This window comes from Protopterus annectens, chromosome 17.part0, assembly GCF_019279795.1.
Source record: "Protopterus annectens isolate FY-2018-M chromosome 17.part0, PAN1.0, whole genome shotgun sequence".
Taxonomy (NCBI): domain Eukaryota; kingdom Metazoa; phylum Chordata; order Ceratodontiformes; family Protopteridae; genus Protopterus; species Protopterus annectens.
Genome location: NC_056751.1, coordinates 375,593,506 through 375,620,420, shown reverse-complemented (window position 1 = coordinate 375,620,420; position 26,915 = coordinate 375,593,506). Strand labels below are relative to the sequence as shown.

Here is a 26,915-nt window from a genome sequence, read left to right as displayed (position 1 = left end):
CCTCCCTGGACTACATGAAAAGAGACATGGAAGAGCTCTCAGATCATGTGGCCCAGGCAGATATGACCCTAGCCCTGAGTAGCATCCTGCCTTCGCCCAGAATGATACCACAGTATAAGGACAAAATGATTGACTTTAACAAATGGCTAAGCTTCTGGTGTTATTCAGAGGGGGTCCAGTATCTGTCTGCCTGGGACGACATCATCGACAGACCACAATGCTTTCCCAGAGATGGTCTGCACCTGTCACCCTTGGGATTCAGGTTACTGGCTAAGGCTCTGGGCACCCCTATAGTGCCTTTTTTAGGCAAAGTTCAAAGGACAAAACCACCACCGTAATAGGTACAAGCATGCAAAATCTGAAGGTAATGCTACTCAATGCTAGAAGTCTAAACCTCAAAATGCACTCCCTCGAGGCACTATAAATGGAGAGCATCGATATCTGTGCATTAACTGAGACCTGGTTCAAGGCTCCAGAAAGCACCCCTGCAATACCAGGCTACAACTCTTACCACACTTTTCGGCCACCAAACCAGGACCGAAACACTAAAGGTGGAGGAGTGTCCACACCACTAGGCTAGTTGCCCAACACAATGCATCTGAAATTCTCCAGGTGCAACTAACAGTAGGTAAGACTGCCATCCAAACTGTAGCTTGCTACAGATCCCCTACCATGCCCCAAGATTCTCACTACACCTTTCTAGACATACTGGAAAACATTAAGATACAACCAAAAACCCTAATACTGGGTGATTTCAACTATCCTGCCATTAACTGGGAAAACTACTCGTGTACCAACACCTTTGCCCAATGGTTCTTGGAATTCATAAATTCCAGTGCCAGTGCCCTGGATCAACTAATCCATAGTCCCACCAGGGGCTCCAATACCTAGACCTGATCATTACCAACATGGGAAATCGATGCGTCACACATATGGTCACCCCCTCGTTGGTCAGGTCTGACCATAAGCTAATCACCCTTGACATCCATATCCCTCCCCCACCCCACCCCATAAGGAAACCTCCGTAAAAAACTTCTCCAAAGCCAACTTCATGCTACTCAAGTCAGAAGTGACAAACTTCACGACACCTATGCAGACGGGAACTGAAAGTTCGACTGCTGAATCCTACACTAAGGCACTGTACGAGCACATCCACTCATGCATAAATCGTGCCATCCCAAATAGAACCAAGACATTCTCCTCCAAAAAAAGGAAGCCAATCTGGTGGTCCCCTGCCATAAACAAACTTTACAACTAAAGGAAGAAACCGTTGCAGAAAAGAGGAAAATCCCAAGATGCAAAAAACTCCCTTACCAGCCTCAGTAAGAAGCTGAGATCCCTGATAAAATCCTCCAAAGCTAGTTACAAAAATAAAATTGCCAATAATTCCAAAGACAACCACAAGGCATTCAGTAGCTATGTCAAGAATTTAAATGGCAATGCTCAGATCTGCTCTGAGCTACAAAAGAATGGCATTAAATATACTCATCCTGGCAGATCAATTCAGTGCCAACTTCACACCCCCTCTCACGCCCTAAAGGGCCTATATCAATACCGAAAGATTGCCAAATTCCGGTAATAACAGCCACACAGATAAAAAACGCACTCTCCAAAGTTAAGAATACAGCATCCATGAGACCAGATGACATCCCGGGCTGTGTACTACATGAACTACAAAATGAACTGGCACCTCACCTAAGTGTCAAGTTTAATCATAGCCTCACCTCAGGCTTCATGCCCACTGAGTGGTGCACAGCTACAGTTATCCCACTCCACAAGGGGGATCCACCTTGGATCCTGGGAACTACCACCCCATCAGTCTGATGAGCCTGATCTGCAAGGGCATGGAACTTATAAACAAAGACATTGGCAACCTTCAAACACTGGAACTGGCCCAGTTTGGGTTCGTGAAGGGCCAATCTTGTCTCCTGAACCTGAGTGACTTCTTCAAATCAGTCTCCAGAGCTGTGGACGAGGGTAAGGTGGTCCACACAGCCTATGTGGACCTCATCAAGGCCTTCGACACCGTCCCCCTCTCTGGAATCATAGATAAACTTACTAAGCTGGGCATTAATCCCTACATCACTCGATGGGTTGCCAACTGGCTTACTGACAGAACCCACATTGTAATAGTAGACAACTCCAAATCCAGCTTCAGACAAGTGGAGTACCTCAGGTTTCAGTTCTGGGACCGCTATTGTTCGGCATCTACTTCTCTGAAGTACAGGCCAACACTAATGGACTCTGGCTAACAAAGTTCACAGATGACTGCAAACTGGGAGCCATTATTGAATCCCCAAATTATGTGGATATTCTACAAAAGGGCCTTACAGAAACAGATGCTTGGTGCCAGAGCCATGGGCTTAAGCTCAACTCCAAGAATTGCAAAGTTATCCCCTTTGGGAAAAAAACATGTACCCATGAATCACCGCATAGGTGGCAGTACAATAAACACTGAAAGCGTGATAAGAGACTTAGGGACACAGGTGGACAGTGGTCTCACCTTCAATAACCACATCGCCACAACAATCAGGAAATCCTTCTATGTGGCACACCTCATCACTAAGGGCATTTCATCCAGAAAAAAGCAGGTCATTGTCCCACTGTACTCATCCCTCATTAGACCCATTATAGAATACAACGCCCCATTTGGTATGTACCTCTCAAGACATCTGCAACAACTGGAAAGGCCACAAAAATATCTCACTAAAAGAATCACAGGCCTTCTGACCATCTAAAAAAACTCCAGCTATACTCTGTCACATCGTGTACTCAGAGGCGATCTCTGCTTAACATACAAGGCCATGTCAAACCCAGAGCTGTTGGACATGCTACACTTAAAGAAATCCCAATCCCTCAGAGCCACAGGCTCCAGGGATCTAAACCTTGTCATCACAATGAACAAAACATGCTGGAGGGATAGGTCCCTGACCCAGAGACTCCCCAGATGTTGGAATAGACTGCCCATACATGTCAAGCATAGCGCCTCTTTGGCCCTCTTCAAAAGGAACCTTGATGACTGTATGGGAGATAGGAAATTCACCCCGGGCATCACGTCAGTCGCCCTGCTAGACAGGGGTCCAGGGAAGTAAATATTGTGGGAATAAATTGCTAGGGAATTGTTATGGCTAGGCTTGTGTAGGCCCTAGGGCTGATAGCCTAGTACTAACCTATGAACCTCTGTGTAGGGGTGCCTTTATGAACATGATGCATGGGCCACTAAGAAAAGGGCTACTGCAGAAAACAGGCCATAAAACCAACCAACCTGCTGAAAATGAAGTAAGGGCAGAAACACTGGAATCCAGAAACTACTAGTTAGGAGAAGGACATACTGGAAATGGTGTTGGAATTCTAGTGAGGGATGTCATCAGAATTAGTAACAGACTCATGGGAGTCAAACTCCAGTGTAAAGATAGCTCTGTATTCATAATATCAGGCTGTGCCCCACAGCAGGATTGTGATAGCAAGAAAACAAGGTTATTCAGGCAGCAGTTGCAGGAACAACTAGACTGATAATGGGGTAACTTAGTACTCATATTGGGACAGACAGAACTGGATATGAAGGCAGCCTGGGTCCACATAGGTGAGGAAACAGGAACAAAGAAGGAAACCCCATTCTAGATTTCTATATGGCAAATAGCTTGATGGTGGCCAACATATGGATCAGCAACACAGAGAGTCACATGATCACATAGAAGTGTGGCCAACATGCAACTCAGGCAAATTTCCTCGTAGTGAAGAAAGGACAGTAGGGTAGAATCAGAAATTGCAAAGACATCTCCAGAGAAACAGTTGGCCTACAACATAAACCACTGTTGTCCACAATAAGCAGAAGGTAGTAGTCCCAGAAGGCTCCAAATTCAGAGACTCAGGTGAAGACAAGGAAGTTAACTAGAGTGAAAGCACAAGAGTTGAAGGACAATTCAGGTTTTGAGAACCTCAGGAAGAAGTGGAAATAGGTGCTGCCAAAAATATATGGCAACTTCTTAAAACAGCATGATGTAAGACTATACAATAGATATAAGGCCAACCCAGGTATGGGAATAAGTTACATAAGGCAAGCTGTTGGTGGAATGCAGATGTCTAGGAAGTTATCAAAATAAAGAAGAAATGCAGAGGAAAGTAGGAAATAGAAGAGATAAACCAGGCTAAGATGGGATACTGGTTGGCTAATGATGCTAGGAGAGCAATCGCAGTAGCAAAGAACAAAGCATTAGAGCACTCTACCAGATTTTGGAAAGTGATCAGCAGTTGGCACAAAGAAACTCTATCAAGTAGCAAGGCAAAGACAGTCATCAGACTCATTCATAAAGGATGCCAGTAACAACCTGCTCACCGGTCCACAGGACACCAAAAGCAGATGGAAATAGCACATCCAGCAGCTTTTGAATGAAGAAATATCAACAGAAGCTGTAATTCCCAGACTTGGCCTACAATGAAAGACAAGGAACAGCCTAACTAGAAGTAAAAAGAGCACTTTGATCTGTTAATCTATGAACTTCTTCAGACAACCCCTTCCAGTTAACTTAAGATTTAAATACTCATTCAAGACATTCAATTTGTTCCAGCAGACAACATCCACTTCCTATGTCACATCAAATAAAAAAATGCTGTTAGTCACAAATAATTATTTAAAGTTATAATAGATTGCCCAAAATACTTACAATCATTTAAATAAAGGTTTAACATAAATCATTAAAGATATAAAAAATATTTAAAAACAGTTTTACCAAAGGCTCAAATATTTTAAATAACTATTTCATTAACAAACATATAAATACTCTGAATTTAAATGTCAGAAAGACAATAACAAATGTATACATATATACTTTGTTGGATTTATTGTTGGTTGTAAAGTATCCTGTGACAAGTGACAACAGATGAACAGATGCTTTTGTTTATTTTCTCTCTCTAAGCCAGTATGGTTTCTTAAGAATGATACTGGGGTGTCGTTTTTAGGCTTTAAATAATTTCATATATGTGGAAAGGCTTCAGGTTAAGAATATGCAAAATTATACTGTACACAGGGATCTAAGTATAATTGCATAAAGTGTGTGGTGTTTTCAACATTACAGTTCATATTTCCTACAAACCACTCTTTAAAATGCTCAGTTTGGGTAACATTAATCATTGCTACATTTCATACTTTCATAGGTATTTGCTAGCCATGCAGTCAAAATACCCCTTCAGCAACCTAGCTAAAGCAATACAAAAAAACTTTCAGTTTATTATCAGCCTAATACATTTGATAAATTGATGAATTACCTAATCAATGAAGGCCATACTGAATACTCCACAGGTGTTTGTTATTATCTATTCAATCATTAAGACTAGGTTTAAAGGTTGCAAAGGTGTTGTATTATTTGATATGCAATTCAGAGGTTATTCACAGGTAAGGGAAGTATTGGGTTAGATATCTATAACATCAAAGGTCTTATTTACATGGGGATGAAGACTGATATTAAGTTTAAAGACGAGAAAATGTTTCTTCAATTATTTTGCATTTGATTTTTAAATTTTATTTATTAATACTTGTAAAATAATTTGTGAATTACATATATTTTTTTCCAGAAAGGGAGATGCCAGAAAGCCTTGATCAAAAACTTATTACCTGGGAGGCAGTACAGAAGGAGAACTACCTTGCAAACTTAGACAAAGAAAAACGAGAAAGTAGCCAGGAGAGACTAAAGAAAACATCTACAAAGTAAGTTTATTTAACATGTTACAGTAATTATTCATTGTACTATATAACTATTTAACAGTCATTGTACTATTTAGCCATCTTAACATGCAAATGGCTGTAGCTTTTGATTTATTATTCTGATGTAAATGCAATTTAGATGTGTAAGCACATAAATAAGGTAGCAGAAAAAAGCTGCTGTATTTCCTATTTGAATAAATGTTTGCCACCATTTTTACCTTTTATTTTTTTCAGAATTGTTTATTTCTTCCCACTGCTGTACAGTATTTCTTCTAGTCACTACTACTCAGAATGCAAACTTACTCTTATGCCTATTTTTTATCCTAGAAAGATTATTATTAATAATAATAATAATAATAATAATTGTGCTATTTGCCCCCTCTGTCTGTCAATCATCATTCTGGTCCCAATAAATTGTCCCATTCTTTCCCCGTCAGGGGAATGAGTATTGACTGGCAAGGACCATCATTCGGACAGCTATCAGGGTAGTGAAAGAGATTTTACTTTATTTTATCCTGAAGAAATTTTAACTTATTTTAACTCTGAAGGGATTTTACCTTACTTTTGCCCTGAAGAGATTTTACTTTATTTTAACCCTGAAGGGATTTTACCTTATCTCCCTGGGCAGAACTGGGAAGGGAGCAGTTAATGAGCTAATCATGCTAATAGTCCCTCACTTCGACAAAGGACATTGCTAGCGAGCAGACCTACCCTCAACCCTGAAACACAGCAAGTGGTTTCCCTTGTCTCCACCAGGAAAATCACATTTGTGTGTGTGCTTCACAACTGCCTACAGCATTCCTCATCTCCAAGAGAGAGGAGAGCAGATCACACCCATTCAATCCTTTCCCTTCCTGCCTGACTCTTCCAGTAACGGGCTGGAACCTTGGTTAGCTAGGCTGCAGTCAGTTCTCTATCCCTTAGTGCCACAAAGCCAGACTTAACCTAGGAAATGTGCGGCATTAAGGGCCAAAGCACATCCTGTCAAGTTTCTTATAATCTGCAAAACGTTCCTGTCTTGTCATTCACATTCTGTCCATGATTAGAGAGGGCATAAACCTACTCAAAAAGGCACCCTTTGTTTATGTGACCCCGTTGTTTGTCAACTTTCATTGCTATACTATGATTTCTTTGCATTTCTGTTGTAGTAGTATTCTGGGCTATTTTTACTGAATTGAATGTCAGTCAAAAGTAGAAGAAGCAAAATACCATTGACATTTCTAATAGAACTTTGCTTATACTTGGTAGTCCACCAGCAGGTTTAACTAGCTGTAGTCTCCTTATTCTTGGAAGTCCACCAGCAGGTTTAACTAGCTGTAGTCTCCTTATTCTTGGTAGCCCACTACCAGGTTTCACTAGCTGTAGTTGTAGTCTCCTTATTCTTGGTAGTCCATCAGCAGGTTTAACTAGCTGTAGTCTCCTTAATCTTGGTAGTCCACTACCAGGTTTAACTAGCTGTTGTCTCCTTATTCTTGGTAGTCCACCAGCAGGTTTAACTAGCTGTAGTCTCCTTATTCTTGGTAACCCACTAGCAGGTTTAACTAGCTGTAGTCTCCTTATTCTTGGTAGTCCACCAGCAGGTTTAACTAGCTGTAGTCTCTTTATTCTTGGTAGTCCACCACCAGGTTTAACTAGCTGTAGTCTCCTTATTTTTGGTAGCCCACCACCAGGTTTAACTAGCTGTAGTCTCCTTATTCTTAGTAGCCCACCACCAGGTTTAACTAGCTGTAGTCTCCTTATTCTTGGTAATCCACTACCAAGTTTAACTAGCTGTAGTCTCCTTATTCTTGGTAGTCCACTACCAGGTTTAACTAGTTGTAGTCTCCTTATTCTTGGTAGTCCACCAGCAGGTTTAACTAGCTGTAGTCTCCTTATTCTTGGTAGCCCACTACCAGGTTTCACTAACTGTAGTCTCCTTATTCTTGGTAGTCCATCAGCAGGTTTAACTAGCTGTAGTCTCCTTATTCTTGGTAGTCCACCAGCAGGTTTAACTAGCTGTAATCTCCTTATTCTTGGTAGTCCACTACCAGGTTTAACTAGCTGTTGTCTCCTTATTCTTGGTAGTCCACCAGCAGGTTTAACTAGCTGTAGTCTCCTTATTCTTGGTAGCCCACTACCAGGTTTAACTAGCTGTAGTCTCCTTATTCTTGGTAGTCCACCAGCAGGTTTAACTAGCTGTAGTCTCCTTATTCTTGGTAGTCTACCACCAGGTTTAACTAGCTGTAGTCTCCTTATTCTTGGTAGTCCACCAGCAGGTTTAACTAGTTGTAGTCACCTTATTCTTGGTAGTCCACCACCAGGTTTAACTAGCTGTAGTCTCCTTATTCTTGGTAGCCCACCACCAGGTTTAACTAACTGTAGTCTCCTTATTCTTGGTAATTCACTACCAAGTTTAACTAGCTGTGGTCTCCTTATTCTTGGTAGCCCACCAGTAGGTTTAACTAGCTGTAGTCTCCTTATTCTTGGTAGCCCACCACCAGGTTTAACTGGCTGTAGTCTCCTTATTCTTGGTAGCCCACCACCAGGTTTAACTGGCTGTAGTATCCTTATTCTTGGTAATCCACTACCAGGTTTAACTAGCTGTAGTCTCCTTATTCTTGGTAGCCCACCACCAGGTTTAACTGGCTGTAGTCTCCTTATTCTTGGTAGCCCACCACCAGGTTTAACTGGCTGTAGTATCCTTACTCTTGGTAATCCACTACCAGGTTTAACTAGCTGTAGTCTCCTTATTCTTGGTAGCCCAACAGTAGGTTTAACTAGCTGTAGTCTCCTTATTCTTGGTAGCCCACCACCAGGTTTAACTGGCTGTAGTCTACATACTGTATATCAACTGACTGTTGAGCTTCCTGATAATTACAACCAGCGGGCTCTGTTTGCAAAGGATGGTAGTAATATTTGGAGATCTCATGGTGTGTCAGCTAGACTGTTGTCTTCTCCACCTGTTCAGAGACATTTTACCAACCAGACATAAAATATGCATATGGTTTACAGAAGTCATTATAGTGGTGTTTTAATGTTGATTGTTCAGTCTGTGTCCTAAATTGCAGATGAATTTACAATGATTACACGTCAATGAAATAAGGGGTCTTTACTTGTTATACTTTTCTGCACAGCAGTTGAGAACATGAAATCTTAAGTGCCAAATAAAGCTTAGATGCCACTTATTTACAGCTGCAGTGGAAGTTTCCTTGTTGATGATTTTGACTGAACTTTGAAAAGTACAGAAAAAGTTTCAAAATTTACAGCCATAGTGGAAGTAATGTTCTGGTCTTTGGTGCAGGCTGGAGAAGTTGTTTGACCGCAACTGAGCTACAAAATATAAGTATTTTTTGATTATTTTAACAGATTACTGTTTTTATAATTTAATATATATAAAGCACTTTGTCTATTCAGAATCTTCAGAAATCTTTTTCTGTTTAAAAACTTTCATAGCTTGTTGTCTTAGGCTATTGTATAAACTGAAACATTTACTCTGTGTAATTATCTCTTGGCTAGTGGGGGCTGGTTCTTTTGTGTTCTTGTAAAAAAAAAGTTGTGTTTCTGGTCTTTGGTGCAGGCTGGAGAAGTTGTTTGACCGCAACTGAGCTACAAAATATAAGTATTTTTTGATTATTTTAACAGATTACTGTTTTATAATTTAATATATATAAAGCACTTTGTCTATTCAGAATCTTCAGAAATCTTTTTCTGTTTAAAAACTTTCATAGCTTGTTGTCTTAGGCTATTGTATAAACTGAAACATTTACTCTGTGTAATTATCTCTTGGCTAGTGGGGGCTGGTTCTTTTGTGTTCTTGTAAAAAAAAAGTTGTGTTTCTGGTCTTTGGTGCAGGCTGGAGAAGTTGTTTGACCGAACTGAGCTACAAAATATAAGTATTTTTGATTATTTTAACAGATTACTGTTTTTATAATTTAATATATATAAAGCACTTTGTCTATTCAGAATCTTCAGAAATCTTTTTCTGTTTAAAAACTTTCATAGCTTGTTGTCTTAGGCTATTGTATAAACTGAAACATTTACTCTGTGTAATTATCTCTTGGCTAGTGGGGCTGGTTCTTTTGTGTTCTTGTAAAAAAAAGTTGTGTTTCTGGTCTTTGGTGCAGGCTGGAGAAGTTGTTTGACCGCAACTGAGCTACAAAATATAAGTATTTTTGATTATTTTAACAGATTACTGTTTTATAATTTAATATATATAAAGCACTTTGTCTATTCAGAATCTTCAGAAATCTTTTCTGTTTAAAACTTTCATAGCTTGTTGTCTTAGGCTATTGTATAAACTGAAACATTTACTCTGTGTAATTATCTCTTGGCTAGTGGGGGCTGGTTCTTTTGTGTTCTTGTAAAAAAAAGTTGTGTTTCTGGTCTTTGGTGCAGGCTGGAGAAGTTGTTTGACCGCAACTGAGCTACAAAATATAAGTATTTTTTGATTATTTTAACAGATTACTGTTTTTATAATTTAATATATATAAAGCACTTTGTCTATTCAGAATCTTCAGAAATCTTTTTCTGTTTAAAAACTTTCATAGCTTGTTGTCTTAGGCTATTGTATAAACTGAAACATTTACTCTGTGTAATTATCTCTTGGCTAGTGGGGGCTGGTTCTTTTGTGTTCTTGTAAAAAAGTTGTGTTTCTGGTCTTTGGTGCAGGCTGGAGAAGTTGTTTGACCGCAACTGAGCTACAAAATATAAGTATTTTTGATTATTTTAACAGATTACTGTTTTTATAATTTAATATATATAAAGCACTTTGTCTATTCAGAATCTTCAGAAATCTTTTTCTGTTTAAAAACTTTCATAGCTTGTTGTCTTAGGCTATTTTGTCCCACCCTCCCTCCCTGTTGGTGTCTTGCTCTTATACTTGGTGGCTTTGCAGTTGCCGCCCTACTGTGACACACCTCCCAGTCTAGTGTCATTAGCTCATTCTTCTTAATACAGAGAGAACATTTGATAAGGCCTTCTGTTCCTCCTTTTTACCTTTTCAAAAGTAAAACAAAAATTTTTCTTCTTCGCCTGAACCTTCTTGTGTTCTGACTGTCCTTCTCAAACATATTGGAAATATACAGTATATTTCAGAGCATTTGTTATAACTGTATTTGCTATAACTGATTTAAGTATTTTTTCTGGCTTTTTGAATATTTACTGCTTAGCGACTGCATCTTAGCCTGTTTATACAGCTCTGCATTCTATTTAAACTGTTTTGTGTTGATTAACTGTTTTGCACTCTTAAAAAGTTATTTGTTGCTTAATTTTACCTGTAGGCTAACACACTCAAGTGTGCTAGCCATAAAAGCATTTATAGCATCTACTGGCTGTTTTTTCCTTGTTCCTGAAAAAAAAAAAAAAAAAAAAAAAAAATCTCTTGTTTTCCCACCTTACTGAACTAGAGTAGTCCAGTTTCAGAGTTGCTGATCCCTGGGCTTTGTTTTTAGTTCCTGTTACTGATCCATTGCCTTATTAGGAAGGAGGAAGTTTCTTTGCTTACCAGTGGGAGTGGGAAGCACTGAGCAGCCTTTTGTCCGAATTGGTGAAGTTTCAGCCAGAAACTAGTAGTCTATTGGTCGTTTTGGGCCAATTCTAGCTCCTTTCAGCCCCTGCTATAAAACACGCTAAACACGTGTTTTCCAGCTTGTACCAACTCTGCACAGATCCTCGTGGTGGCCTGCAGAGTGATCCAAGCAACAGAGAGCTAAAAGAGTGACTTTCTACCAGATATAAGTATTTTTGTGGCTTTCCCACTGTTATTAAGCTAGCGACTGCATTTCGCCTGTTTTACTGCTACTTTAAGTGATTTCTGCATTTTACACTGTTTATTGCACTTTAAGTTACTAATTGTTGCAAATTGTTTCTGTAGGCTACACACTAAAGTGCGCTAGCCGATTTACAGCATTTATAGCATTTACTGTCTGTTTTTTCCTTATCTCTGTAATAAAACAAAAAATCTCTTGTTTTCCCACTTTACTGATCTAGAGTAGTCTAGTTTCAGAGTTGCTGATCCCTGGGCTTTGTTTTAGTTCCTGTTACTGATCCATTGCCTTATTAGGAAGGAGGGAAGTTTCTTTGCTTACCAGTGGGAGTGGGAAGCACTGAGCTGCCTTTTTGTCCGATTTGGTGAAGTTTCAGCCAGAAACTAGTAGTCCATTGGTCGTTTTGGGCCAATTCCTAGCGCCCTTCAGCCCCTGCTATAAAACACGCTAAACTGTACTGCTGATCTAACCAGCATATCCTATAACTGAAAAGTTCATCTCTACTTGATTCCCAAGTAGACTATTCTCTATCTGTAAAGCCTAGCACTTACTCCTACAGTACTTGCACCTTGATAAAGCACTCTTATTATAGATAGTACCCCACCAGCCCAAAACCCACTTCCCCGGAGTCCTTTGAAAGTTCTTTATCTACTACTTCTAGTATGTCGAGGGATCAGTTGCTAGTGTCCTCTCCAGCTCAACTGGTGAACCTGGGAATATTGAGGCAATGTTACAATTGCCTCATGTACCTGACAATCCTCTCCTTCTCCCACAAAACACAAATACATGCGAGAGATGCAACTATACGGCCAAACTGGAGGCTGAGCTCTCTCAACATAGGACTGGCAAGACCAGACAGGAGGAGAAGGCAACCACACACAATACATACCCAGTCACACATGGTACCATCACAACTTCAAATCATACACATACTCACACAAAGACATACTCGGAGGCTCTGGTCAAAAATTTACCAAAACAGCAGAGGCCACCAAAGCAGACACCCAAACAACTACCACCTCACGACCCAACACATGCAACACATAGACCACACAGTCAGAGTGTCAAACAGTCACAGCCCTTAAGGCCAAACAAAATGCCAGACACACTTGTCATTGGTGATTCCATAGTCAGGCACACTGGCGTCCGCTCACCAGACTGAGTAAGGAGAAGGTCACAGTAAGCTGCCTGTCGGGCGCTAGAATCCGCCACATAACGCAAGCACTCAGGTCTCTCAACAGCAGGTACAAGTACGACTCAGTCATTGTCCACGCTGGTGTCAACGACCTGAGACGCACCTCCTTGGACTACATGAAAGGGACGTCGAGGAGCTCTCTGATTATGTAGCCCAGGCAGGTATGACCCTGACCTTGAGCAGTATCCTACCTTCACCTAGAATGATGCCACAATACAGTGATAAGATGATCAGCTTTAATAATTGGCTTAAATTCTGGTGTCATTCAAAGGGGATCAATGTCTGTCTGCCTGGGATGACATGCTGGACAAGCCACGCTGCTTCGCAAGGGACGGCTTGCACCTGTCACCCTGGGCTTCCGGATATTGGCAAAGGCTCTTGCCACCCCATAGTGCCTTTTTAGGCAAGGCTCAAATTCTAAACCTACCACCCTAGAACACCAAAAGGAAAAAACTAAGGGTAATGCTGCTCAATGCCAGAAGTCTCAATCTCAAGATGCACGCACTCGAGGCCCTTCTCAATATGGAGAACATCGATGTCTGTGCTGTGACAGAAACCTGGTTCAAGGCTCCTGAGAGCACCCCAGCACTAACAGGTTTCACCTCATATCATACGTTCCGGCCCCAAAATCCGGACAACACCAAGAAAGGAGGGGTGTCCATATTCATAAAGGACACCCACACCTCAAGGTTGGTGGCAACGCACGATGCATCGGAGACCATCCAGGTGCAATTAACCATAGGCAAGACTGCTCTGCAATTTGTAGCATGTTACAGGCCACCCTCTCAAACTCAGGAACCTCACATGGCCTTCCTGAAAACATTGGAGGGATAAATGTATCTCCAAACACCATCATACTAGGTGACTTCAACTACCCTAATATAGACTGGGAACACTACTCAAGCCCGAACACTCTAACCCAAAGATTCCTGGAGTTCATAAACTCAAATGCCATGGAACAACTAGTCACCATCCCCACAAGAGGTGAAAACATACTTGATCTCATCATCACGAACATGGGATCAAAATGTTCAACACCGAAGTATACCCTCACTGGTGAGATCAGATCATAAACTAATCTCGCTGGAGGTCCTCATCCCGCCCCACCTGAAACAAAAAGACCACAGTGAAAAACTTCTCAAAAGCCGATTTCACACTTCTAAAAACTAGTGTGGTCTCCTTTAAGGCCCCTGAGCCAGTGGTAAACATTACTCAAACCGCTGAATCACTTACAAATGCCTTCTACCAGCACCTACAGGACTGCATGGATCAGGCAATCCCAAACAAAACTAAGACTCTCTGTACCAAAGGCAAGCGTCCAGTCTGGTGGACCCCAGCCATAAGCAAGCTCTACAACAAAAGGAGGAAGCTACTACAAGATAGAGCAAAATCCTTGAAAGGTAAGACACCTTTGATCATTATAAGTAAAAAACTAAGAGCTCTCATAAAATCATCCAAGGCAAATTTTGAGAGAAAAATCGCCAAGGACTCTAAAGAGAATCATAAGGCCTTCTTTAGCTATGTTAGAAACCTAGGAGGAAACTCCCAGATATGCTCAGAATTAGTTCAAAATGATGTGAAAATTACTGAACCTACACACATTGCTAACATACTGGCTGACAGGTTCAGTGCAAACTTCTCCCCCTCCCCAAAAGGAGAGATATCTATTCCAGAGGATTGTAGCCCCCAAACATCTCCAACGCCCAGGTGAGAACTGCCCTCACTAAGGCAAAAACACAGCATCCATGGGACGGATGGTGTCCCCGGCTGTGTGCTTCATGAACTCAATGAGGAATTAAACCCACAGTTAGGACAGCTGTTTAATCTTAGCCTCACCTCAGGATACGCACCCAAGGAGTGGCGCACGGTGACTGTGGTCCCACTTCATAAGGGCGGTGCCTCCACAGACCCTGGAAATTACCGCCCATTAGCTTGACAAGCCTTATCTGCAAAGCCATGGAGAGGATCATAATGGAACTCATAAATAAAGACATAGGGAACTTGCAGACTTTGGATCCAACCCAGTTTGGCTTTGTCAAAGGCAGATCCTGCCTCTTAAACTTGGTTGACTTTTTCGAGACAGTCACCAAGGCCATTGATGAGGAAAGGCAGTCCATACAGCCTACCTCGACCTGGCAAAGGCCTTGACACAATACCCCACTCAGGTATCATCGAAAAACTCATCAGCTTGAATGTAAACCCATACATCACAAGATGGGTTGCAAACTGGCTAGCGACAGAACCCACAGGGTCAGAGTTGCTGGAGCCATGTCAGACTCAAAGCCTGTCACAAGTGGTGTCCCACAGGGCTCAGTCCTGGGTCCACTCTTGTTCGGCATCTACTTTTCTGAAGTACAAGCAAACACAGGAGGGTTATGGCTGACAAAGTTTGCAGATGACTGCAAACTGGGCCATAGTCGAAAACACATCTGACACAGATATCCTCCAGAAGGGCCTCACAGAAACGGATAACTGGTGCCAGAGCCATGGCCTGAAGTTAAACGCCAAAAATGCATAGTCATACCCTTCGGGAAAAACAAGGTTACCCCTAGCTACCATATAGGTGACAATCCACTGAGCACAGAAAAGTCATCAGGGATCTGGGGACCCAAGTTGACAGTAGTCTTCGCTTGACACTCATGTTGCTAAAGTAGTTAGGAAAACCTTCTATATCGCCCACCTGATCATGAAGGGATTCACATCTAGATCAAGGGAGGTCATCGTCCCCTGTACTCATCACTCATTAGACCTATGATTGAGTACAATGCCCGTTCGAATGTATCTGACCAGACACCTGATGCAGCTTGAAAGGCCCCAAAAGTTCCTCACCAAAAGGATAAAGGGTCTCAAAAATATGTCTTATGCTGCCCGACTGAAAGAACTCCAGCTTTATTCAGTCTCATACCGCTTGCTCAGAGGTGACCTGTGCCTGACATATAAGGCCATGTCAAACCCAGATTTGATGAATATGCTTCACCTCAAAAAATCTAGATCCCTCAGAACCACAAGGGCGGGAGACTTAAACATTGACACGGTTATAAATAGAACGTGCTGGAGGGACAGATTCATCACCCAGAGACTCCCTATGCTGTGGAACAAAATCCCGGTACATGTGAGGCAGAGCACCTCGCTGGCCTTGTTCAAGAGGAATCTTGACCAATGGATGGGAGATCGCAGATATACCCCAGGGATTACTTCAGTGTCACTGCTTGACAGAGGCACAGAAAAATGATAGGCATAGTTTTTATTCAAACTAAAGGGGTGGCGAAAGCCACATAACTATGGGCTAGGCTTATAAATGCCCTTGGGCAGATAGCCTAGTATGAACCTATGAACCTATGAACCTATGTTTTATGACAAACCAGTCTCCACACTGGCAATGCAATAGAAGAATAAGGTGGTGAAGGAGCAATGTAATAATCTGCAAGTTACTCTGAAACTGCTGAATTCTAAACTGACTTGAAAAAGAACATAAAACTTGAAGAAATAATGTCCGTGCAGTGAGAGTGCCAGAGAGGGAAGAAGAGCTGAATCATGTCATACATATGAGGAATGAACTGATGGGACTGGTTTGGCTACACAGTGGACTATACTAACCTACAAAATGCTCATTCCATCATACCTAACTTCAGATTTTCCATCTGGGTAGCATTTTAATTTTTTTGTTGTGGCCCAGGTCACAGTTTAATAAAGAATATGTTGCAACTCTGCTATGGCAAGCAGAAAAAAATCGGTATGATATAAGGGCAAGTAATTTTTTTTTGAAAATTACTTTCCTGTTCATTCTGCTAGACAAAACGTTCAATCTAATATATCCAACACTTCTAATCTACTTTGTCTACTGGAATGAGACTGCTCATGGATGCATATAAGGAAAAGCAGATGGTGGAATGAGACTGCTCATGGATGCATATAAGGAAAAGCACATGACATTGTTGACTAATAAGAAAATACAGAAGGTACCTGCATGCAGGAAATGAAACCAGACCAGAGGCTTCGTAGTATATCCAAAGTACAGTGATGGATGATGGAAAGTCAGAGTAGTTTTGTCAGTGATTAAAGTTTCACAAACTTCCTTTTAATACCAAATATGAATGCTTTCTTTTGACATTGTACATATGACATCTACTTAGTTTTTGTTATGGTGTTTTCATACCCTTTCAGTGATGCAGGATACCTCTTAACATCTCAGCTCAAGAAATCTGGACAAAGCATAAAATAAAGGGGGGATATAAAGGACCCAAATTAGGGACAGATTTTAAATATTACCCTTATAAACTTAGAAAGTTGCTAGAAAAGCAGGAGTTGTGCTAGCTGCATTTTCTGAAGGATATTACGTCTGAAACTCAAGTGTATGCCATTATTTAATTAATTCAATCCTCAGTGATTTGCTAGAAAACCAAAACTTTTATGAGGAACGCACCAAAAACATGAGGTGAAAATCTGCACATTCCACAAAAATCTGGACAGTTGAGAACTATGTGTTGCAGCATTTTATTTAATTAGTAGAAATGATAGTAAATTAAATGCTCTAATTGTGATAAATTTTACCAGAAAATGTGGACATTATTCGTACTCTGTACTATTGGAATACATTATTATTTAGTAGACATACTAACTAATTTACTGTTCTAAAATGACATTGAATTTCATGTTTAATATATTGTTACATGATTACATGCTACTTAAATCATTTTGATAGGTATTTATTTCAAGGAAACTCCTATTTTTAGCTTGATTGGCGTGAACAGTGCCTATTATGTCATTTGTGATTAGCAGCTGGGAGGAGAAAATGGTAATTAAGGATTTGTTTATTGGATGCTAACTTTTATTAAAGTGGGAATATGAGAGCCTCTACAGTTGAAAGACATGCAGATTATTTGTTATGTCTGTGGTGTGTTTTTATTTAAGCAGTGTCATTTTTAACTGCCCTTGGATGCAAGAAGTATATGGTCTCCAAATATGTGTGTTACAGGGAAACACAGCTGGAGGATTTTAGCAGCTGAAAGTGTACAGTTTCCTTAACTTTAAAGATGACCCTTCTGGTGATTAATGAATTGACAAGACTGATATCAGAAATTTAAAGTTTATTTAGTGACTGGGCCTCAAACGATAAAAAGTATCTTGGACATCAAGTATCTTAATGCTTATTGTGTTAGCTGACCGATGATACCATTATCAGTAAAGAAAACTGTGAGGGGTTCTTAGACGAGTTTAATCATACAGTACAGTAGCCATGTTAAGTCAAGTTAGACACTGCAAACTAGCAATTATCAATGCTTTGTACCAGACCATTTTGTGATATTCATATATCCGGGAAGTTTTACCATATTGCAGTTTGCAATATATTGCGTAGTATCAGCTTACTAGATATTTTCTCTCCTGCAGATGCACTTTGATGGATGAGTTGGGGGTTGCTGAAAATACAAGGGTGAGTTTTGCACTAGATGAATAATTAGTTCTATGAGTTGAGACACAAGTTCATGTGAAGGCATACCTCCCAACAGTACTGAATTACTCAGAAAAACTGGGTTTTGGGGTCCAAATAATGAGGTGCCACGATTCCTGAGTGGCATCCCTTAATTTCTGAATTTCCCGGCGCTTTTATTTTAAATTTTATTTCCTGGCTTTTTGAGCTGATGTCATCACATGCATGATGACGTCAGCTCTGTGAAACTGCCTGCCAGCCTGTCAGAATTGAGCTGAAGCTCAACGTGCATGCTCAAATCCTTAGTGGGAATAACTGCAATGCAAGGCTGGACATCTTCCAAGCTGTGCTGCCTAATGAGATTTTGATATGCTGTATGGAAGAGCAGTTTGATGGACAAAGCAGAGTGTTACTGCCAAACTGGATAGCTATGCTGCTGCCGAGAGCCATTTGATGGATGGACGAAGCTGCTGCTGCAACATTTTCATGAGAAGAATGGACTGGAAAGATAGGAAGAGCTGCAGAGGTGTCTGTGTGCCTACAGAAGAGCTATTTGCTGCTGCCTATGGATGAATCTGCACCATAAGGTAGAAAGAGCTGCGTTTGATGTGTGTGTGAATGTGAATCTGCACCATAAAGTAGAAAGAGCTGCGTTTGATGTGTGAATCTGTGCCGTAAAGTAGAAAGAGCTGCATTTGATGTGTGAATCTGTGTCATAATGTAGAAAGAGCTGCATTTGATATGTGGATCTGTGTAAGGTAGAAAGAGGTGTGTGTGTGTAGGTAGGTAGAAAGAGATGTGTGTGTGTGTGTGTGTGTGTGTGTGTGTGTGTGTGTGTGTGTGTGTATCTGCGCTGTAAGGTAGAAAGAGGTGTGTGTGTGTAGGTAGGTAGAAAGAGATGTGTGTGTGTGTGTGTGTGTGTGTGTGTGTGTGTGTGTGTGTGTGTGTGTGTGTGTGTGTGTGTGTGTGTGTGTGTGTGTGTGTGTGTGTGTGTAGGTAGAAAGAGGTGTGTGTAGGTAGAAGGAGCCCTACCTGCCACCAGTTCTGAAAACTTTCCACATTTATGCCTCATATTTTTTGTTCTGTTCCTCATAAAATCTGCGGTTTTCTGGATTTCAGTGAAGGACTGAATTCACTGAATAATGACAGGCATTTGCATTTCAGACTTCATATTCTTCAGAAAAGAAATGGTAAGACCAAAACTTTCCACATTTATGCCTCATATTTTTGTTCTGTTCCTCCTAAATCTATGGTTTTCTGGATTTTTGTAATCAGCGAAGGACTGACTTCACTAAATAATGACAGGCATTTGAATTTCAGACTTCATATTCTTCAGAAAATACATGTAACACAAAAACCTTTTATTCTAGCAATTTTATAAATTTATAAGATCAGTATGGCTGTATTCCCCATTATTGGCTTTGTCCAGGTTTTTTGAGCTAAGAGGTTGAGAGCTATAATGAGAAGTGAGAACTGAATATTCCCCTTTATTGGCTTTGTCCAGTTTTTTGTGCTAAGAGGTAGAGAGCTATGGTGAGAAGTGAGAATTGAATTCACTAAATGATAGCCATTTAAATCTTTCTGTTGTTCAGGAAACTGCTGATTTGGCATAGTGGTATGTTGCTCTGACTGTAGTGCACAGGGTCCTGGGCTCAAGACTTGGCATTGAAAAGCATGGTGGTAACCAACATTTTATTCTAGCAACTTTCCAAAATTATACAAGCAATGTTTAAAATGTGTCCCTGTTTTTTCAGCTTTTGTCTCCCCATAAATTTTGGCTTTTTCCAGATTTGTTGTGCTGCAAATTTGAGAGATACAGTTGAGTGTCGAGTGACTTTACAAGGAGCTGAGAGCTTCAGGAGAAGAGAAGTTTAGTTTTGTTTATGCTGAGTCTGCTTGCATTGTTAATAACATAACAGGTTAAATACTTGCTTTTGATGCAGAAGGCTATGAGTTCTACTCCCACAGTATGTAGCTGCATTGCTGATACTGTACTGTGTTGTTGTACTTTTAAAGGGGATGGGTGGAACAAGTCAAGGGTGTAGCTACAGATACAACAGAAGTGAGAAAATCTCATGCACAAGGGCATTTGTGCCTCAGTGGAAAGAGCAACAAATATCATTAACCCAAATTCAGGAATGGAAAATCATAATTATTATGGTCTGTGCTGCGTTATAAGAAAAATATTTTTAAGCAAGTACAGTACATTTTCCGGCATTCAAGATAAAACACATATTTTTCCACTGCAGACAGTGAAGAAGCAAGAGTGTCCATTTAACAGCACCTAGATTACAATGATAGTTTTGATGCTTCAGGATGAATGTAGGAGAGGGTCTGTCAGTACTTGGACTAAAATTTGGAAGTCTTAAAATGTGCAGTTTGCCTAGTTTATTTTGTTGTGCATTTACAGCTATTGAGTTGGTCTAACACAAATCAGAGTAAGTCAAGCAAAAAAAACTGAAAATGAAAATAAGTTTGAGAAGCTATGCAAGTTGCCTGTGGCTTACACTACTGTCATTCTATTTATATATTATATATATATGTGTGTGTGTGTGTGTGTGTGTGTGTGTGTGTGTGTGTGTGTGTGTGTGTGTGTGTGTGTGTATGTGTGGGGAAGTAGACTTTTATGAACAAAATGTTCTGAATTGGGCAGTTTTGTCATTATTGGTTCAAGCATTTTGTTTCATTGCCTACTGGAAAAATGTTCAAACAATAAATTTAAAATCCACTCTAAGTCTAACAAGTGTGCTGTATTATACAAGGAATATAATTTAATAAAGTCAGGAAGGTGTATCGAAGAACATGTGTATGTTTCTTGTTTTGTGTGCAAGAGGCCTATGATTTGAAAACAACCCAAAGGTAATATTTATCCACCACTGGCCAGATGCATTTTCTTTGTAAGTGGTGTGGGTTTCAATGCTGTTTCAATGAATGTGAGTTTCAAGGGCAGATAAGTTTTAATGCTAAGTCTGTTTATATTGTGAGATAGTATTGCTTTGTTTAGCAGATGTCTGTTAGTGTTTGTGCATTGTGCTATAAAATGTAAAAATAAAATCCAAATAATCATTGTAGAAGTAAAGCAGTATGCACATTAGTGTTTATGGTAAATGGGGCGAAATAGCCAAGTAATGGGACATTGGAATGGCTGCAGAGGGACTCTGGTGCCATATTTTGGTTGTCTGTTTGTCAATTTGCATTTGAAAGTTGGTATCCCACAATTCCATTGGAGTGGGTGGGGTTACATAATTATGTATGCAAATTTTATGTTAATCACCATACAGATTTGTACCTAATTTTCATGGGCCTTGTCCAGATTTTTGATGTTTCCAGGTTGAGAGAGAGGTGTGAAGGTCAACATCTGCAACTCACTACACATAACACACAGCCCTCTAAAACACCAACCATCACAACCCACACATAGAAACACAAACCATCCACCCACCTTCGCGGAGGATCTCAATAAAAATTTACCCAAACAACAGAGACCCCCAAGACAGAAACACACCCAACCACCACAACAAAACACCAACCCCAGAACACATAGCTTACCACCACAGTGTACCGCTCAACCCAAGCCCTTAAGGCAAAACACTTTGCTGAATGTACTAATCATAGGAGACTCAATTGTCAGGCACACTGATGTCCCACTCACTAGGTTGAACAAGGAGAAGGTGACAGTCTGTTGTCTAGCAGGTTCCAGGATCCACCACATAACACATGCACTCAGGTCACTCCACAACAACTATAAATATGACTCAGTCATTGTCCATGTGGGTGTGAATGACCTGAGACGTACTTCCCTGGACTACATGAAAAGAGATGTGATGGAACTCTTGGATTATGTGGCCGAGGCAGGTATGACCCCAGCCCTGAGCAGTAGTCTACCATCACCCAGAATGATACCACAGTATGAGCAGAAAATGATTGACTTCAACAACTGACTAAGTTTCTAGTGTCATTCTAAAGGGATCCAGTATCTGTCTGCCTGGGATGACATGATCGACAGTGGGATGACATGATCGACAGGCCTCAATGCTTTGCCAGAGATGGCCTGCATCTGTCACCCCTGGAATTCTGAGTACTGCCTAAGGCTCTTGCCACTCCTATAGTGCCTTTTTTAGGTCGTGTTTCAAAGACCAAATTTCCACCATAACAGCTACAAACAAATGCAATCTGAGGGTCATGCTGCTCAATGCTAGAAGTCTAAATCTCAAGATGTATTCGCTTGAAGCTCTCCTCAAAATAGAGAATGTCAACATCTGTGCTGTAATGGAGACCTGGTTTAAAGAGGCAGAAAGCACCCCTGCGCTCCCAGACTACAATGCATTCCATACCTTTCAGCCCCAGAATGCGGCAGAAAGCTTCAAAGGCAGTGGTGTTTCCATATTCTTAAAGGATATGCACACCTCTAGACTGGTAGCCCAGCATAATGCATCTGAGATACTTCTGGTATGACTAACATTACGTAAGACAGCGATACAAATCATAGCCAGCTACAAAACCCCAAACATGCCCCTAGACTCACCCGCCAACTTCCTAAGCACCATGGAATCTATCAAGGTCCAGCCCAATACTCTCATACTGGGTGACTTCAACTACCCTTCCATCAACTGGGAAAACTATTCAAGTACCAATATACAGGCCCAGTGCTTTCTGGAATTTATCAGTTCCAATGCCCTGGACCAGATAATTTTGACCCCCATTAGAGGAAGCAACATCCTCGACCTGGTTATCACCAACATGGGAGACCATTGCTCCACACCTATAGTCAGTTTCTCCCTAGTTAAATCTGACAACAAACTGATCACCATGGAAATCTCCATCTCACCTACAACCCCCACTAAGGTGACCACCCTGAAAAACTTCTCTAAACCTGACTTTGGGCTCCTAAAAGCAGAAATGGCTAACTTCTCGGCACCCATGCCAATGGAAATTAGATGCATGACTGCTGAGTCATACACCATTGCACTGTACGAGCATGTACACAAATGCATGGACCTCACCATTCCAAATAGAACTGAGATGCTCTCCTCCAAAAAAAGGAAGCCAATCTGGTGGTCCCCAGCCATCAATAAACTCTACAACAGAAGGAAGAAACCGTTGCAGAAAAAAATGAAGTCACAAGGCTGAAAAACCTCCCTTATCAGTCTCAACAAAAAGCTGAGAACCCTTATCAAATCCTGTAAAGCCAGCTATGAAGGCAGAATTGCAACTGACACCAAAAACAACCACAAAGCTTTCTATAGCTATATCAAAAACCTCAAAGGCAATACCCAGATTTGCTCTCAGTTATTGCACAATGACACCTCCTATACTGAGCCAACAGATGTAGCTAACATACTAGCCAACAGACTGAGTGCCAACTTTACCCCTCCCCCCCAAGGGCCCTATCACAATACCAGATGAAAGCCTGGTACCCACCATTTCTGAGGCACAGGCAAAAGCTGCATTGTCCAAAGCCAAGAATACAGCATCCATGGGACTGGATAATATCCCTGGCTGTGTCCTACATGAGCTACAAAACAAACTGGCACCACATCTGTGTGCCCTGTTCAATTACAGTCTTACCTCAGGCTATGTCCCTAATGAATGGTGCACTGCTACAGTCATCCCGTTCCATAAAGGGGGAGAAACTACAGACCCGGGGAACTATCGCCCCATTAGCCTGACAAGCCTGATATGCAAAGCTATGGAGCGCATCATCATGGACCTGCTTAACAAAGATATAGGCAATCTCCAAACTCTTGACCCTACACAGTTTGGATTTGTCAAGGGGAGATCCTGCCTGCTGAACCTGGTTGACTTCTTTAAGGCAGTCACCAAGGCTGTGCATAAGGGTAAGGCAGTGCATACAGCCTACTCCGACCTGGCCAAGGCCTTTTATACTATTCCCAACTCAGGTATCATTGATAAACTCACCAAACTAGGCATCAGTCCTTACTTCACTATGTGGGTTGCAAATTGGCTCACAGACAGGCCCACAGAGTGACAGTTGCGGATTCCAATTCAGACTGTCAATCAGTCACGAGTGGAGTCCCACAGGGCCCGGTCCTGGGCCCTCTCCTGTTTGGCATCTACGTCTCAGAAGTCCAGGCCAACACAGAAGGACTCTGGCTGACCAAATTCACTGATGACTGCAAGCTAGGAATCATTATCAACTCCCCAAGTGATGCAGACATCCTACAAAAGTGCCTCTCTGAGACCAATGACTAAAGCTTAATGCCAAAAAAATGTGTTATCTTCCCCTTTGGAAAAAACTCAGTTCCCACAAATTACCATGTTGATGAGAGCCCACTTGAACACTGAAGGGGCCATAAGAGATCTAGGCACCCAGGTTGACAGCCACCTCACCTTCGACCCCCTCATTGCCACTGTGGTCAGAAAGCCCTTCTATGTGGCACATCTTATAACCAAAGGTTTTGCATCTAGAAAGAAAGAGGTCATCCTCTGTTTGGCGTGTACCTGACCAGACACCTACAACAGCTGGAGAGGCCACAAAAGTACCTCACAAAAAGAATCCTAGGCTTTAAACACACATCCTACATGGAAAGACTCAAGAAACTTCAGCTGTTCTCAGTCTCTTATCATCTTCTTAGATGTGATCTCTGCTTGACTTACAAAGTCATGTCTGACCCAGCCCTACTTGAAATGCTACACCAAAACAAACCCCAATCCCCTCATGCCACATGCTCCAGAGATCACAACCTCATTATCACAATTAACAGAACATGCTGGAGGGACAGGTTCATCTCCCAAAGACTGCCCATACTCTTGAATAAGCTTCCCATTCATGTCAAGCAGAGCACCAGTGGATGGGTAACAGAAACTACACTCCAGGGATCATTCCAGTTGCACTACTGGATATGGGCACTGTGAACTAACATCGGATGGCAAGGTGCCTGGGCAATTTTTTTGGGGCTAGGCTTGTAAAGGCTCCAGGGCCATTAGTCTAGTACATACCTAATGAACCTATGTGACAAATATTGATATTCTCATAAACAGCTACGTTATGGCCTGACAATTTAGACTTCTAGACAGTAAGGGTTCAGAGAAGCATATGACGTATACTTAAATGACTGAAGGTACCCTGAGTGGTGCATGGGGGGACATGAAAGACTATTACATCTTTCCATAATTGAAGAGGGTGTTGTCTTAGGATCTTTTCAAGTTATTATGGTTAGCTGGACTCAGACCCTGTACTTTTTGCAGTCAAAAGGCTGTAGTAATAAAACATTACTCAGAGATGACACTTGTTGTGACATGTATTCTATAGCTTAATGTTGTTTGGTTTAGGGAATATAGGAGATTCTTCCCCACTTTGGAGGTAAAGCTCTTCAACTGTAAAATGCAAGTTTTATTATTTTATGAAGTGGGCAGTGGGTTCCTATATCAGTGGCATTAAAGGTAGTGGTGCTTAATGTGGAATACTGGATAAAGGAGGTATTTATTCATTCTATGCCATATTCAGTGAGCTTTTTTATTATTTTAGGTTATTTAATTACTATTATTGTAGGTTATTTAATTACTTATCTATGCAAATCTATTAAAAATATTTGTCAACAGTGTACGCAAACTTTAGGTTTCCATTGTATCCTATGTTTATAAAGTCAATAACTAGTTGGAAAGAGAAGTGTTTGTTGTGGATGGAATGGTGTCCAGATTACCTACCACTTGAGTCTTTGGGTTATAGTATGGATGAACTGCTGCCTGAGAGCTAAGTATTGTGATACATGTAAAGAGGGTTATTTACTAGACTGGTACAGCTGATTGGTTATATAGTGAGTATGGGATGGATGAGTTAGGGGAGATTCATGAGTGACCAGCTTTGGTTTTGTTCTACCCATGTGTTACCAGTAATATGCCAAGTCTTATTTGGCCTAATCTAGGTACGTAATTCTGGTGTCTAGAAAAAGAACAATACTAATTATTATTAAAAATAGATATAATGATGAAAGGGAAGGAATGTTATCTGGTTTTGATGATGTGTGTGTTTCTCACGTGGAAATGATGTTTGTATTTTGGAAACGAAGCAAGATCAGTTTGAGATATTAGAAAAATATTTAACATGATGCATTTCTACCTAAAATATAATCAAGAACCATAGTTCAATATAAGTGATTATCAACGTGTGTATGCCATACAGGAGCCATATTGACAAGAAGATAAACATTATAAATTCAATATATCTTGTTCATGCATAATGTTCTTCTAAGTGCTCTGTCAGTATATGTTACATTTGGATAGGAAATGCACCACTGAATGATGACAATTTAGTATCATTAGGTTTAAACTTTTTTTTTTTTTTGTGGAAAGAGAATGAGAATATTGAGCAAGCCTCCGCTGTAGTTTTATGTGAGTTGTCATTAATTGTAGGCATTGTTGTATGGCTACACTGCACTGGTATGCAATTTTTAAAAGTTTATTGAAACTATGGTGTGAGTGAATGTGTTGTATTGAAAAAAGATAATACTGGTTCCTTGCCCAAGCACTGCAATGTATTTAAACATTCTAGCAGTGTACCTGAGGACCACATCAACCTCTGTCTAGTTTAGACAAATTCATTCCAAAAAATCTTTGTTTTAATTTATAAAACAGGGAATCATTTTAATACTAAAGTACCATGTGCTTTTAAACCATGCAACTGCTTAATCACTTCAGGAAGCAGTTTTTGCAGTGCAACTCTCTCTATTGGTTATGCAGTACAGGTTCAGTTTGCTGTGCGAGTTTAGTCACGTTTTCATTTTTGTATATATTTCGGATTCAAAGATTGGTTTGCCCCTTATGAACTGCTTTTGATACATTTTTTTTTGTTTGCATATTAGATTTAGCTTGTATCAACTCCTTTTT

At 40.7% G+C, this 26,915-nt stretch overlaps 1 protein-coding gene across 1 annotated transcript in view; it reads left to right on the top strand.

Moving 5' to 3' along the window:
- TRPM5 (transient receptor potential cation channel subfamily M member 5) overlaps nucleotides 1-26,915 on the top strand; it is a 749,498-nt gene that overhangs the window by 672,976 nt on the left and 49,607 nt on the right. The window contains exon 22 of the mRNA XM_044058928.1: nucleotides 5,572-5,704. Within this exon, the coding sequence (XP_043914863.1) occupies nucleotides 5,572-5,704 (133 nt within the window). The remainder of the gene's footprint in view (nucleotides 1-5,571; nucleotides 5,705-26,915) is intronic.